A 15,899-nucleotide genomic window follows, 5' to 3' on the forward strand; every position below is an offset into this window, starting at 1 on the left:
TGAGCATCCGGCGAGAAAACGGGCTCCACTGTGTGTAGAACAGCACCTGGCACATGTGTTCGGCACTTGGCATAAACCAGCTGTTGTCATCACTACTGCCATATTGTTGCTGCTGTTGTCAGTAGTTCTTATTCTCTACCCGTGTCCCCGAATCGCTGCTGACCAGTGTCCTATGTTTTGAAATCAGCTAATATCCCAGAGAACACAAGTGAAAGATGTTACGAAGTCAATAACGGTCCACGGAAGAATCCAGGCTGCCATCAGGCTGAGAGATACCAGAATAATTACTAGAGTGAGTCTGCCTTCCTCTCCTCTTGCCCTAAGTCAGCCCCCAAAGGAGGTGTCATTTCAGATTGCTGCTTTGTGGTGTCCTGAGGGAGACCGCAGCTGCCTCTCCCAATACCGCATTATCACCGGGGAGTGACCAGGGTCAAAGGGAAAACAGCTAGTGTCTGTTACACAATGATTACACACATCTTCATTCACCGCGTGTAGCCTAAAGGTATTTTTAAACCACAGCCTATCAAAAACGAAAATTATCTAATAAAATAGTGAAAATTAGACACGGTTTGGCTGTAACACCCCCACCAAAATCACCGCTGTCTAAAAATCCCTCCCCTTAGCGCATTTATACTTGTATAAATATTGCAGACATTTAAACTAGTTATTGTATTACTGTAGGTCCTTGACACGGCTGCCTTCAAAGTGCTTGCGGCTACTTCTGGACGGCCATGGGATTGTCAGGAATTTTTCTATCCCCTCCCCTATCAGTGGTACAAGCAGTAAATGCTACCTAATTTGTCTGTCTGGTCAGTTTCATGTGCCTGAAGCCATCCAGCTGGCCCCACTGTTCTCCACCACCCTAGAAACTGCAGCAGGATTTCTGCATGGTTCTTTAATATCCTTGAAATGTTCCTTGAGTCCCTTGCATTGACTAAAAACAGGAGGGCCAACAGTCATGGTGCAGGCGCCTAGTGTCCTCTTGTGGAAAGAGTTGTAAATGCCAGACACCAGGTAGAAAATCTCCTTTTTCCTAAGTGAGCCAGGGCAAGTCAAACTTAGGCAGTAACCAGCCCCTATTTTATTCTATGATTAATTTTGCCATATGAGTTTGTGTTTGGCATATGTGTTTTTCAGAGTAGTTCACTTTCAGTACTTAATTTTGAGTAACATAATCCTGAAACACCACAGTTGTGTGTGTGTTAGTGGTGGTAGAGTTGGTGTTGTTTGGTTGTTTTTCATTTGTTTGTCTTTGTTTTCAGGAAAGTGATGTGATTTCAAACTTACCTTATTTCACTTTGATAACTAGATTCTGGGGGAAAAAAAGGAACAAAATCACATATCACAAAATCACAAAATAAAATATCATCAGTTTTTATAGACAACCCCCGCCCCCCGCCGATTAAATACATTGCTGAGTATCTGTGACCCATTAGGTATTATTAAGTTCCCCCACAGCGAATTATCAAATGACCTTCAAGCATAAAGGAAGTAGAATTCACTATTAACTATCATAAACATAAATAATTCCTAGGTACCTGTAGTATAGTAGGTACCTAATAAGTATTTAGTGAATATTGAATTTGACTAGCAAGACTACAAAGACTCCATTCACCAGGGAGAGGCATTCTGCATTCCCAGTCCCTAGTGTCATTCATTCAGTACTTACTGTGTGCCAGCACTTATCTCATTTAATCATTACAACACAAGAGATAGGTATTAGTGTCATCATATTATTAACAAACTAGACACTATCATGTTGTATTATCATACTTTAACAAATAAGGAATTACATTGCTTAAGCACTGTATTTACTTAATTCTAGAACTCATTTTCAATCAACATGTACCAATGGTATCGATTCATAGAGGTGGATCCCCTTCCCCCGCCCCCCCACCCTGAGCTGTCATTAAATTGCTGATGTTTTTAATCAAAGGATTCTTGGACTGGAGGGGACATAGAACTTGAAAGTAGAGAGAAACAGAGTCACGCTCCAGTCTCCAATCATCTGTCTCAAAAGCCAGTGTTCTTTGCAACTCTGCTGTCCTGTCTAGGCCTTCTATTCATCAAGCTTTACAGGGGCACCTGGGTAGCTCAGTCGGTTACATGTCCAACTTCGGCTCAGGTCATGATCTCGAGGTTTGTAAGTTCAGGCCCTGCATCAGGCTGTGTGCTAACAACTCAAAGCGTAAAGCCTGATTTGGATTCTGTGTCTCCCTCTCTCTTTCTACCCCTTCCCCACTCACACTCTTGTCTCTCTCTCCCAAAAATAAATAAACATTTATAAAAAAATGTAAAAAAAAAAGCTTTACTGAGATCTAAAATATATTCATTTTCCTTATTTTTAGAGAATATTCCCACTTACTTCCAGTCGTAATATCATCTGCCAATTCACACCCCAAATTGGACTTCAGAAGCAATCTTATTTGAATTGAAAGAGAGACACAGAATGTCACTATTGTTTCCTTAAGGAATGGGCTGCAGGAGATGGGCTCTTGGCTTCTTTGCTCTATTAGCAGAAACAATCCCAAGGCCTTCAGGCCACACTTAGTGGGGTCCTCAGCTCTCTTCAGTCGGTCTCCAGTTAACCAGTCAGACCACTGAGAATTCTCCAGGCATCAGCAAAGCAAAGGGCCAGAAAATACTTCTGAAAACAACTTGATGCTTGCCATTTTTAAGGATGGAAATAATTGTCATGGGGGAAACCCAGGCCTTCACTGCATCCTTTCCATTTATGTCAAGGTGAAATGTAGTGTCCATTGTGAGTCCCACCCAATGGGGGTGGGCTTTGTAAGGTCGCCACAGGCCCTGCTCACAACACTTACCTGGACCTGTTAAGACGCAGGGGAATAAACACAGCTCACTCTTACATGAGCTTTTTATCTCAAAGTTAAGTAAAGGATAAAATCTAAAGTGGAGGGGCAGCTGGGTGGCTCAGTCAGTTTAGTGTCCAACTTCAGCCCAGGTCATGATCTCACGGTTTGCGGGTTCAAGCCCCACATTGTGCTGTCAGCACACTGTCTCTCTCAAAAAATAAAACACAGTAAAAAAAATTTTTTTTAATCTAAAATGGAAACAGTTTCATGTAGCAATTTATTTTGTCCTCATGACCGATCTATAGGATGGCACTTATCCCCATCTTGTAAATGAGAATGCTAAAAATCAGACAGTCCCCCCGGTGCACATCTTACCTGGGCCACCAACCATCACAACCTTCCTACTAGGCTATTATGGAACAGGCAAAAAACAGCTTAGGAGAAGCAGGAATCCAAATAAACAGAATGCTCCTTCAACGACACCACAGTAGCTAATGTGGAAAATAGTATTCTGAAGGCACTGCACAATCCTAGTCACGTCTACATTAAAATTTAAGTTATCCAATCGTTTTCATCTAAAATCCAGTGTATTTTACTTGAGTAATCCATCTGTGGCATATAGGGTAACTCCCAAGTTAAAGCAAATTGCCATCAAATCTGGGCCAACAGAGGCTTACTACTTTTCATGTTCTGTTTCCTAGGGAATAAAGTTGTATCACAGAATTAATTCCCAATCCCGAACCAAATCCATGCAGGGGCTGAGGCTAGGCAATTAGGTTAGATATGGCTTAACTATGCACTTTGCATAGACTATCTAAGAGAGATAGTCCATGTAAGATAATTAACACAGTGCCTGGGTCACCCACAAAAAAGGGCTCATCAAATGGCAATTATTACTAATGACATTTTAAATGCAATTAAACTGACACATAGCCTAATATCAGAAGTCTGATTGTAAGAAAAATAATTTAAGTGTAGAGAATATTCAAATAGGTGTAGGTGAGGTTTTCCGAGACAAAGAAAGGTAAGGCTGGACACACACATTCAGCACTTGGAAAGTCCCAAGCCTTCTACATGACAAAGATCCTTTGGTTTCTGAAGTCACGAATGGCTGAACCTCACGACAAGCCCCCCCCCAATGTTGGTGAGCCCACCCCATTGTGAAGCCTGACCCCCAAACGAGGCCACTGCTTTCATACATCTTGGAGTCCTCGAAAGACTTCATTCAGAAGAAATGCGTGATTATTAAGTTTATTTGTACTATTTTTATTGGCAGACCTTCTTTTTCTTCCCACCACTGTACCAACATTCACCTCCAAATGCAATTTGGAATTACACAAAATAGGAAATAATCTTTTCATGTGCTCAGATAGGTAGATACTATTCTAGATAAAAGCACAGCATCTAAGTGGCAGATTACAATGTCCTTCTATCCTCGCAAATAAGCACAGAACTCAAATAGTCAGCGTCTTTGCTGAGAAAGGTACTGTCTCTTCACCCTCTCAAAAGTGTGCAGATCTCAGTCTTTCTGGGAGTGGTTACAGCAAGCCCCAAAGGAATGTATTCCTTCTTCATAAAATCCTTTCCTTCTCTGAAGCCCGCTTCCAAATAAAGTGCGCTCCAAAGGCCCATGCATCTTACAGAAGAGTTAAGGAGCTAATGACCGACAAGTGTTTGTACCAAACGTTCAAATATATACACAAATCTATATAAACAAAAAAAATTACCTTTTCTCTCTCTCCCGGAGACACAACAGCAGCAGATTATTATAATCAGAACAATGATCAGGATCAAAAGCAATGAAAATGATACTGCAAGCAGAATTATGGCCCAGGTAGGCAATGATGTACCTGCTTTATCATTACTGCCTATAAAGTTGAGAGGAGAAAAAAAAATTTATTTAGTGATGCTTCCCACCGTCTAGGGTTCGTAATCACTATTTCTGCCGCCCTGTAAGTTAGATTCTGTTTTCCGATAATATTATAACCATTTGGCCACTACAGCTGGGTGTCATAGGTCAACTTCTCTTCAGTGTGCTCAGATATTCAATACTCTACAGGATCTTCCATTACAATACTTACTGCTGCCAATAAGCACCTGCTGAGTAACACGGTCCCAGTATTTGTCAGTTAGCGCCTCTATTGTTCTTAGAGGTAGAGTAGGCAACACAGGAAGACCGCTCCCAAGTGGGAGGAGTGATTGCCTCACCCCAACATCCTTTATTTCGCCAAGGAATACTTACTAGGCAGCTACGACCAGACAAGACTGCAAGACCAGCATTTGGTTCTCCCTTCCACGTTCCCACCCATCAAGGGTCCAGAGCCCAGAGGAAACGAGGCCAAACTGAAGAAGAGTCACGTCTAAGGGACTGTACTGCAAGGGCCTTCGGCCCCAGCCCGCCCACACCCCGCCCACAGACTTCATTCCTCATCTGCTCATTGTTGTTTTCCATGGCTCTTTGGGAGGCACCGCCCTTAATGTCTGCTTTGCCCTCTTGTTGCATCCAGTAGTCACGGATTTGGCAAAGGGAACAGACAGGCAAGGTAGTGCCTGCAGAGAGTGAAAGGGAAGAGGAGAGAAGGGAAGAGAAAAGAAAAAGCCACTTTGATGTAGTACAGCGCTGTCTTAGCCAGAACTATCCGACATGCTTCGCACAGTTATCTAAATTCAAATTAAATTAACCAGAATTATATACAATTAAATACTCAGCACCTCAGTCACACTAGCCACATTTCAAGTGCTCAGTTTCCACAGGTGCAGAACATGGTCCTCACCACAGGAAGTCCCATTGGAAAGCACCGTGCAGTCGTGGGTTAGAAGAACCATACCCACGTTCCGAAGAGAGCCCTTATCCAGCCGGCATTGCACTTGCCCCCCGAAACCACATTGAGGTCAACCCGCATTTAAGTTGATCCGTTCCAATGTGAATTGCTCTTCAGTAAAGTCTGTCACTCAACCCTGAGTGCTTGGTTGGATTCTCATTGTAAATGAATGCTATTGTATTGAATGCAAGTCATTAGAAAAATATTAAAATGATAGACTTCCTATGAAGGAAGAGAGGGTTTGTTTTTAAATGAAGAGACTAAGGGCACCTGGGTGGCTCAGTTGGTTGAGCGTCCAACTTCAGCTCAGGTCATGGTCTCATGGTCCATGAATTTGAGCCCCTTGTCAGGCTCTGTGCTGACAGCTCAGAGCCTGGAGCCTGATTCGGATTCTGTGTCTCCCTCTGTCTCTGCCCCTCTGCCACTCATGTTCTGTCTCTCTCAAAAACTAAATAAACATTTAAAAAAAAATTTTAAATCAACAGACTTTCTAGCACTTTGGAACCAGAGGTTATAGTGGGAAAACAGTTCTTGAGTGTTCTTAGAGTTTTCCATGAAAATTGACCTTGAAATCATAATTTGCTAATCCTGTGTCAAAGTTAAATGCTCAGACAACCTTACAGGAATGGTTAGAGATGATCACTAATGCCCTAGTTTCTACAATCATCAACCACCTGGATTCTGACTCATGGACAAGAAAGGATTCCACTGCAAAATAATACATGGACTGATCTCAAAGCACATGCTAAAATTCAGAGAACTCTGTGCTTTGAAGAATTACATAATATAAAAAGGTACTTGTTTTCTGCTGTCTGTGCAAAGCCTCTCCGCATTACCTGTGATGGTTTTTTAAATTTCCTTTTTTTTATACATCTCCCATTCATTGCCACCATAAATGTTTGTGAAATTGGCAGCTTTCACCTTCAGTTCTTCTTACACATTTGCTACTATCTAAACTAAACTTAGTCTCCTCAAGGTCGAGGACTATGTCTTATTTTTCTTATACCCCAAGCACCTGGTACATATTGGGCACATTGGATGGATGGATGGATGGATGGATGGATGGAAGGATGGAGGGGAGGGAGGGAGGGAGGGAGGGAGGGAGGGAAGGAAGGAAGGAAGGAAGGAAGGAAGGAAGGAAGGAAGGAAGGAAGGAAGGAAGGGTGGAAGGAAGGGTGGAAGGGTGGAAGGAAGGGTGGAAGGAAGGGTGGATGGAAGGATGGATGGAAGGATGGAGGGGAGGGAGGGAGGGAGGGAGGGAGGGAGGGAGGAAGGAAGGAAGGAAGGAAGGATGGAAGGAAGGGTGGAAGGAAGGGTGGAAGGAAGGGTGGAGGGAAGGAAGGAAGGAAGGGTGGAAGGAAGGAAGGGTGGAAGGGTGGAAGGAAGGGTGGAAGGAAGGATGGATGGAAGGATGGAGGGGAGGGAGGGAGGGAGGGAGGGAGGCAGGAAGGAAGGAAGAAAGGAAGGAAGGAAGAAAGGAAGGAAGGAAGGAAGGAAGGATGGAAGGAAGGGTGGAAGGAAGGGTGGAAGGAAGGGTGGAAGGAAGGGTGGATGGAAGGATGGATGGAAGGATGGAGGGGAGGGAGGGAGGGAGGGAGGGAGGGAGGGAGGGAGGAAGGAAGGAGGGAAGGAAGGAAGGAAGGAAGGGTGGAAGGGTGGAAGGGTGGAAGGAAGGGTGGATGGAAGGATGGAGGATGGATGGAAGGATGGAGGGGAGGGAGGGAGGGAGGGAGGGAGGGAGGGAAGGAAGGAAGGAAGGAAGGAAGGAAGGAAGGGTGGAAGGAAGGGTGGAAGGAAGGGTGGAAGGAAGGGTGGATGGAAGGATGGATGGAAGGAAGGAAGGAAGAAAGGAAGGAAGGGTGGAAGGAAGGGTGGAAGGAAGGGTGGATGGAAGGGTGGAAGGAAGGAGGAAGGAAGGATGGAAGGAAGGGTGGAAGGGTGGAAGGAAGGGTGGAAGGAAGGGTGGATGGAAGGATGGATGGAAGGATGGAGGGGAGGGAGGGAGGGAGGGAGGAAGGAGGAAGGAAGGAAGGAAGGAAGGAAGGGTGGAAGGAAGGGTGGAAGGAAGGGTGGAGGGAGGGTGGAAGGAAGGGTGGAGGAGGATGGGAGGAGGAGGGGAGGGAGGGAGGGAGGGAGGGAGGGAGGGAGGGAGGGAGGGAGGAGGAAGGAGGAGGAAGGAGGAGGAGGAGGGGGAGGAAGGGTGGAAGGAAGGGGGAGGAAGGGTGGAAGGGGGGAAGGAAGGGGGGAGGAAGGGGGGATGGAAGGATGAGAGGGAAGGAGGAGGGGAGGGAGGGAGGGAGGGGGGAGGGAGGGAGGGAGGAGGAGGAAGGAAGGAGGGATGGAAGGAGGAGGGTGGAGGGTGGAAGGAAGGGTGGAGGAAGGGTGGAGGAAGGATGGAGGGAAGGAGGGAGGGGAGGGGGGAGGGAGGGAGGGAGGGGGGAGGGAGGGAGGGAGGAGGAGGAGGGAAGGAAGGAGGATGGAAGGAAGGAAGGAGGGTGGAAGGGAGGGGGGAAGGGTGGAAGGAAGGGTGGAGGAAGGATGGATGGGAGGATGGAGGGGAGGGAGGGAGGGAGGGAGGGAGGAAGGAGGAGGAGGAGGGAAGGAGGAAGGAAGGAGGGGTGGGAGGAAGGGGGAGGAAGGGGGGAGGGAGGGTGGAAGGAGGAGGAAGGAGGGGGGAAGGGAGGGTGGAGGAGGGTGGAGGGAAGGATGGAGGGGAGGGAGGGAGGGAGGGAGGGAGGGAGGGAGGGGGAGGAGGAAGGAAGGAAGGAAGGAGGAGGGGAGGAAGGGTGGAGGAAGGGTGGAGGGAAGGATGGATGGAGGGAGGGAGGGATGGAGGGGGGGAGGGAGGGAGGGAGGGGGGGAGGGAGGGAGGGAGGGAGGAAGGGAGGAAGGGAGGAGGGAAGGAAGGATGGAAGGAAGGGGGGAAGGAGGGGGAAGGAAGGGTGGAAGGAAGGGTGGAAGGGTGGGAGGAAGGGTGGAAGGAAGGGTGGAGGGAAGGATGAGTGGAAGGATGGAGGGGAGGGAGGGGGGAGGGAGGGAGGGGGGAGGGAGGGAGGGAGGAAGGGAAGGAAGGAAGGATGGAGGGAAGGAAGGGGGAAGGGTGGAGGAGGGTGGAAGGAAGGGGGATGGAAGGATGGAGGGGAGGGGGGAGGGAGGGAGGGAGGGAGGGGGGAGGAGGAAGGGAGGAAGGAAGGAGGGGAGGAAGGGTGGAAGGAGGGTGGAGGAAGGGGGAAGGAAGGGGGAGGGTGGAAGGAAGGGGGGAGGAAGGGTGGAGGAAGGGAAGGGGAGGAGGGGAGGGAGGGAGGGGGAGGGAGGGAGGAGGGAGGGAGGGAGGAGGAAGGAGGAAGGAGGAGGAAGGAGGGGGGGAGGGTGGAGGAGGGTGGAAGGAAGGGGGATGGAAGGATGGAGGGGAGGGAGGGAGGGAGGGAGGGAGGGAGGGAGGAAGGGAGGAAGGAAGGAGGGAGGGAGGAGGGTGGAGGAGGGTGGAAGGGTGGAGGAAGGGTGGAGGAAGGGTGGAGGGAGGATGGAGGGGAGGGAGGGAGGGAGGGAGGGAGGGAGGAAGGAAGGAAGGAAGGAAGGAAGGGTGGAAGGAAGGGTGGAAGGAAGGGTGGAAGGAAGGGTGGAAGGGTGGAAGGAAGGGTGGATGGAAGGATGGATGGAAGGATGGAGGGGAGGGAGGGAGGGAGGGAGGGAGGGAGGAAGGAAGGAAGGAAGGAAGGAAGGATGGAAGGAAGGGTGGAAGGAAGGGTGGAAGGAAGGGTGGATGGAAGGATGGATGGAAGGATGGAGGGGAGGGAGGGAGGGAGGGAGGGAGGGAGGGAGGAAGGAAGGAAGGAAGGAAGGATGGAAGGAAGGGTGGAAGGGTGGAAGGAAGGGTGGAAGGAAGGGTGGAAGGAAGGGTGGAAGGAAGGGTGGAAGGGTGGAAGGAAGGGTGGAAGGAAGGGTGGATGATGTATCTCCACATGACCCATCATTTTTCTGAGATGAATTGAGACAGACAGGGATAGAAAAGAATTCCCAGAAAAGGCAGAGTTGGTAGGGGCAGAATTCTACCCTTCTCATAGCACCCCTCCTCAGCGCCAGAATTGGAGCTTTAAACAATCCAGTGTCTTCCCATCCAGAGAGTAATACAGATTGTCCACCTGCTGCACCGAGAGCAAAATCCCAAGCATCACCTGGAATGCTCGTTGCACATCAAATGCAGAGCCGGCCTCCAGTGGTGCCAAGTCAGGGGGTCTGCAATGGCACCCCAGGTGATTCTGATACAGGTGGTTGGTGACCTACACTTTGAAAATACCAAAATGCAAACACATCCCAAGCAACCTGCCACACAACAGGATGCTCCAGCTTACGGATGTGATAAAAAAAATAATACTAATAACAATAATAAGTCCAAAACCACATTTATGATAATCACAATCTGGAGTTTAAACTCAGAGCACCATGAGGAAACTTTGCAACTGACAAAGAGCTTTGGGCTTCATGTCAGTGCATCCAGCGACATCTCATGGCCACTGTTTACTTGTGTTCTACTGGCCACTGGCTCACTCATCCACAGTTCCTGCTCCCTACCCCCCAGGCTGGTCAGAGACTCGGGATGCATGCCAAAATGCTGAGAACACTGTAGGGTACAACACACACGTTCGAGATTGCTGACATCATTCTAAATCAGTATGATGAACTGTTTACAAATTGAAGTTTTCAAATATTAGCTTTCTTAAGGGAGCCAGCTGGGGTTAAACATGAAGATCTGGCTCAATATTCAAGAGACGGGGAGGGGGGGCACCTGGGTGGCTCAGTCAGTTAAGCACTCGACTCTTGATCTAAACTCAGGTCTTGATCTCAGGGCCGTGAGTTCAAGCCCCGCGTTCAAGCTCCATGTCTGGCCCGGAGCCTATTTGAAACATTCAAGAGATAGGCTTGAAATTCACACTGGTGAAGTCAACACACATTTGCTGACTTGCCCCAAACATTCCCTGTCAGGGCATTTTCCTCCCCTACTGGAGAAAATGACCGGTCTGCCAAGCTTCTGTCAACCAAGTCTTGACCGTGACAACCTTTCCTCTGATCTACCGCAGAAATAGCCGCCTATCCCTCAGGAAGGACTTATTTAAAGTAAGGGAAGGGCTACCCTGCTGGGTACTGTGATCTCACTCACTCTCTTATCTCTTAATTTAACCACCGCGCTCAGCAAAGTGTTGCCTGCACTCACCTAAAAGCCCCAAACTCTCACCAAAACAGCGACTGGTATCAGGAGGCACACGGCTCGTTCTTTTGCTTCTTATATGCTGTGACCACCCTCCACTGGGGGTCAAATCTCCCCTGGGGTTTCACACCAAGGGAAGACTTTCGCTCTCCCTCTAGTCCAGTGGGGCCCCCCAGACAGCATGGTGTATGTGCCACAAAGGGGGGGTAATTTGGTACTGGAGCTACACAGAAGAACTTTTCCTATTTGAATAACAATTTTTAATTTATCATATATGACATACATATGAATGCACACAGGCATATATATCATAGACGTCTTAGTGTGATGCTTTTTAAATGGTACATTTACAGTGGATTGGAAGAAAAATAAATAATGGTCATCTACTGATGGAAAGCATGAGAGCGGGCAGAAAGCACAGAATCTTGGTATGACCTTGTCCATAATCCTCCATTGTACAGATAAGACACGTGGAACAAAGACACTCAGTGAATGCTGGACAAGAGAAAACCAGAACAGGCTCAGTTCTGTTTCTCAGAACAGGAGAAAACCCGGTACTGTGACTCTTGTCTATTTGTGTTGTGTGTCCAATTTGGAAGAATCCTTCTGGGAAGCTGCAGCCCAGGTCTTACGGGAAATGGGGAGTCCAGGTAGGTGCTGGACCCTGACGTATGTCCTAGCAAAGGATGTGGATGTAATCGGTTCAAGGTGAACGACAGAGTTGCTGGAAAGGATGCACATGTGCACCTCGTGACCAAGGAAGACCATGTCCAAGTTGAGCACTGCTTGCCTTCGGCCCTACGTTCCCTCACACAACTGTGCATGTCACGGCCACAATCCTGAATTTCCTGTGCACCTTTAATCTCAGCTTCAAGGCTGTCCTTTACCCATCTGCGCAGAAAAGGAAGACAGTTCTTCCCAGATGCTCTCACAGAAATGCTCTGGGTTTTAAAAGGGCCTATAGAATTTCTCGAAACCAATTGGATCGATACAAAATGTCACCAGCGGCATGTGAAAAGGTGCTCCTCTGCTGACTGGAAGGGACACAGGAGATCTCTGAATCAATGAGACAAGTGATAAAAGCTGCCCCCCTCTCCTGCCCTTGGGCTCTGCAGCAGGGACTGTCCTGAGCACTTTAGACGTTTTAACCTGCTTACTTCTGACACCAACAACAATTGTGTGAGGTAGATATTATTATCATCTCTGTTTTACAGATGAGAAAATTGAGGCACAGAGAGGTTAAGTAACTTGCCTGAAGTCACACAGCAGGCAAGCTGGGAATCTGAGCCCAGGCTCTCTGGTGTCCACGTCTGTGTGGATAACAGCACTAATGAAGCTGGCTCAGGAGGCAAGGCCTTCAAGATTTCCCTGTGCAGGAGCCCCCGGTTCTGACTGCCCAGTGAACTGGGGCTTTCTTAAAAATGTCCATTTCCAGGCCCCGCACAAACCAATTACGTCAGAACCTTTGGGATGGGCCCTGAGCATTCACCATGTGCGTCAAAGCTCCTGGAGGCTAACAGGCAGCCAGGAAAGAGAACTTCTGCTCTATGCTTCTGCTTCTCATTCAACAGGCAAGAAGACTAAGCTCCGAAGTCAGTGACTTGCTCAGAATCACACAGCAGGAGCCAGAGCTGTGACCCAGGACTGCCACTCCAGGCCGTCGAAATCACCACCCCCCACAAAACTCAGATTATAACCAGGAATCACTCCACTCTACTGGGTGCTCCCCTGTCCCAACAATGTTGCTTTGTTGGAACGCTTCACTGGCCTGCACACCAGGCAAGAAAACAGAGGAAACCAGGCAGCTGGGCGCACAGAGGGCTGAGAGCGCTTATCTGAAGGGGGGTTGTGAGAGGAGCTCTCACTTTCGGCCGTCCTTGTGTCTGCAAGGCGGTGTTGCTTCTGGAATCAAGAAAATCGATCTTAAAAAAAAAAAAAAAAAAAAAAATAGCAGTATCCTTTTCAGGATGCTTCTCTTTCAGGAGTCAGTGAGTGTTTTATTTGGCTTGAACTAATTACAGGCTTCCTAAACGGCCATTGTCATTCTTGCCACGACTTACAGGGACTATTCCAGAAGTGAAGACTTCTTGCGCTGTTAGGAGGAAATGGGTGGCCGGACTGATGCTTATCGATTCCTGGAGAAGCCTGCACAGCCCAGGCTTGCTGCTTCTGGGCTCTCCGACCGCTGTGTTTCTGGAAGCCTCCCACGCACCAGCAGCCCGCGCTGTAATGAGGTCTTCAGCTACTAAAACTTGCATAAAATATACAGCACGCAGCCAACCGCCAGCTGCTCTGGGTCTTGATGAATAATTTAGAAACAAATTACCCTTTTCCAAATGAGTCCCATAAAGTAAGACTCATTGCAAGGCGCCCACTGGGCTTCCCTTTGAGGCTGCGGGGACCCCAGCTGCCGTAACTAAGGCCTAACTCCCCCAGTCCCAGTTTACGAGGCCCTCAGCTGAATTAAACCTGATCAACGGAAATTAAGTGCTCCTTACCCTTCCCTACAAAAGAAAAGCTTTGCAGGCAAGCGAATCTCTACAATCCATTTCTCTGGGGCATGATCCATCAGACCAGAGCTCTGTTGCAGTGTTACCTTGTTAAGATGTGCAGTTTCAACAGTCAATTTCATTGCATTTGGGGCTAATGGAACTTTCTTTTTTTTTAATCCTCCCTTTCAAAGCCTGGACCATACTTTATCATATTTAAACAGCTTCAAAGCAAACTGGACTGGCTCCTTGGAGAAATGGCTGATTCCAGGCAGAAGAGGTGAAATGCATAGGGACTTCAGAATATCATCTTACTAGGCTGACTGCTCAAAAACTAAGGGCCATGTCAAAAAGGACACTGGACCAGCTGGAAGGGATTCCCACTAGCCAAATATAGAGCAACCTGAACATCAAAATGAATAATGACAGGAGCAGATAATAGTGTATTGGATAAAAAGGAGTCCATACTAAAACTGTTAAAAAAAAAAAAAGAAAGAAAAGGAAAAGGAAAAAAAGGCAAAAGAAGCCCCTTCTTTACAGAAGACCACCAACTAACAAATATAGAAAAATTATGGAGCCAGAAAATCATTCTTTTACAACCACCATAGAAGCAACAGATTTAGGCAATGACTTATTGAGGAACACAAAAGCTATGAGGTGAAAGACTGCCAGGAAATGAGACATTCATACAGTATATGCTGATTATGTATTAATTATAAAGGAGAAAGGTATTATTACAACAGAGAAATCATTAACCAAATGACCAAATTCATTACCAATGACAGAGAAAATTGGCATCATGTGCCCACATGACAATACCCATGGCTTGCCAAGAATATTTAGCCCCAAATCAAAATAGGTTTATATCAGGAAAGACAGAAAAGGTGAGGGAGCCATTCAAGAGTAAGGGAAGGACACAATACACCTGACAGCCAAAGGCAATGCGTGGTCTTTGACTGGATACTGGTGTGGAGAAGAAAATCACTATAAAGGATACTTGGGGAAATGCGAACATGGGCTGTATATTACATAATAGTATTGTGTCAGCATTATATTTCGTGATTGCTGACGACATCATGTGTGGTTAAGTAGAATGCCTTTGTTCTTATGATACACATGCCAAGGTATTTAGGTATTTATTTAACAAAAGCTCTCAAATGGCTCAGCCAAAGAAAAAGCTGAGAGAGGGGCAAACAGGACAAAATGTTAACATTTGTTGTACCTAGGCGAAGGCACACAGGTATTCATTGTACTGGTCTTGCAATTTTTCTAAAGGTTTTAGTTGTTCAAAATAATAAACTGGAGACAGAAAAGCAAGCTGGGTTTGAATTCTCGTTTTATCTTCTTACGTCGTCTTAGCAGAGAATAAGCCAAATTCCCTTGAATTTAATAAGCTAAAATAAATTAATCTTGACTTAAAACCAAAGAAACACAGATTTCGGTGTCCTTCGCCCTCAAAAGCATTGATAGTCACCAGATCCAGGTCAGAGATCTGCCAGCCCTGGATCTCCTTTCCCATTGGCAACAACCAGCTGGCACTGATAGAGCTGTTCCATGTGGATGGAGCATGATGTCTGGTTCCCAATGGGCCCCTCCACTCCATCTTCTACCTGACACATGTATTCACTTATGCTTTCGTTTCTGTTGTCTGCCTGGTCTCTGGGAGCATCTGAATCAGAGACAAGAGGCAAAGTTTTAGCAATGGTGGGACAAGCTTGTGCTCATTGCACCAAGACCAATCCCCACAGTGCAAAGCACAGAACTGTTGGTACTGACCACAGGTTAGTCTCTGACTGGCTTTTTATAGGTTCACGGAGACATCATCTGTGATGACGGGTTGACTTGTGTCCCCCTAAAATTCATGTGTTAAAGTACTAACCCCCAGCATTCCCAGAATGTAACCTTATTTGAAAACAGAGTATTGCAGATGCAATTTAGTTAAGATGAGGTTATACTTGATAGGATGGGTCCCATAATGCAATATGAGTAGTGTCCTTACAAAAAAGGGAAATTTAGGGGCACCTAGGTGGCTCAGTTGGTTGAGCATCCAGCTTTTGGTTTTGGCTCAGGTCATGATCTCATAGTTCATGGGTTCAAGCTCTGCATCAGAATCTGTGCTGACGGTGTGGAGCCTGCTAGGAATTCTCTCTCTCTCTCTCTCTTTCTCCCCCCGCCCCTGCCCCTCCCCCACCTCTCTCTCTCCCTGTCTCACTCTCTTTCTCAAAATAAATAAATTTTTAAAAAATTTTAAAGGGGAAATTTGGACACAGACAAGCACACAGAGAAAGCATCCTGTGAAGATGACAACACAAGTCAGGTTGCTACTTCTACAAGCCAAGAAACACCAAAGACCACCAGCAAATACCAGAAGCTAAGAGAGAGGCCTAGAGATCATTCCCTTATGGTTCCTGGAAAGAACCAGGCCTACCAACACCTTAATCTCAGACATTCAGCCTCCAGAGCTGTGACATAACATATTTCTCTGGTATAAGCCACCCACTTTGTGGAACACTGTTATGGAAGCCATAGGACACTCTCCCATCCCCCCACGTGGCTGCCCACATGC

General features: G+C 47.2%; 1 protein-coding gene across 9 annotated transcripts in view; it reads right to left on the minus strand.

Annotated features, from left to right (window-relative positions):
- IGSF5 (immunoglobulin superfamily member 5) overlaps positions 1-15,899 on the minus strand; it is a 97,598-nt gene that overhangs the window by 59,854 nt on the left and 21,845 nt on the right. For 8 of the 9 annotated variants that reach the window (XR_008297523.1, XR_008297519.1, XR_008297520.1 and 5 more), the window contains 2 exons: positions 4,544-4,684; positions 1,288-1,312 (listed from right to left, as the gene is read on the minus strand). Coding sequence is in view for 4 of the 9 variants with exons in the window: in XM_053220545.1 (XP_053076520.1) it covers positions 1,288-1,312; positions 4,544-4,684 (166 nt within the window). In the remaining 5 variants the exon portion in view is untranslated. The remainder of the gene's footprint in view (positions 1-1,287; positions 1,313-4,543; positions 4,685-15,899) is intronic. The other variant, XM_015063182.3, reaches the window with a different exon arrangement.

This window comes from Acinonyx jubatus, chromosome C2 (assembly GCF_027475565.1).
Source record: "Acinonyx jubatus isolate Ajub_Pintada_27869175 chromosome C2, VMU_Ajub_asm_v1.0, whole genome shotgun sequence".
NCBI classification, from domain to species: domain Eukaryota; kingdom Metazoa; phylum Chordata; class Mammalia; order Carnivora; family Felidae; genus Acinonyx; species Acinonyx jubatus.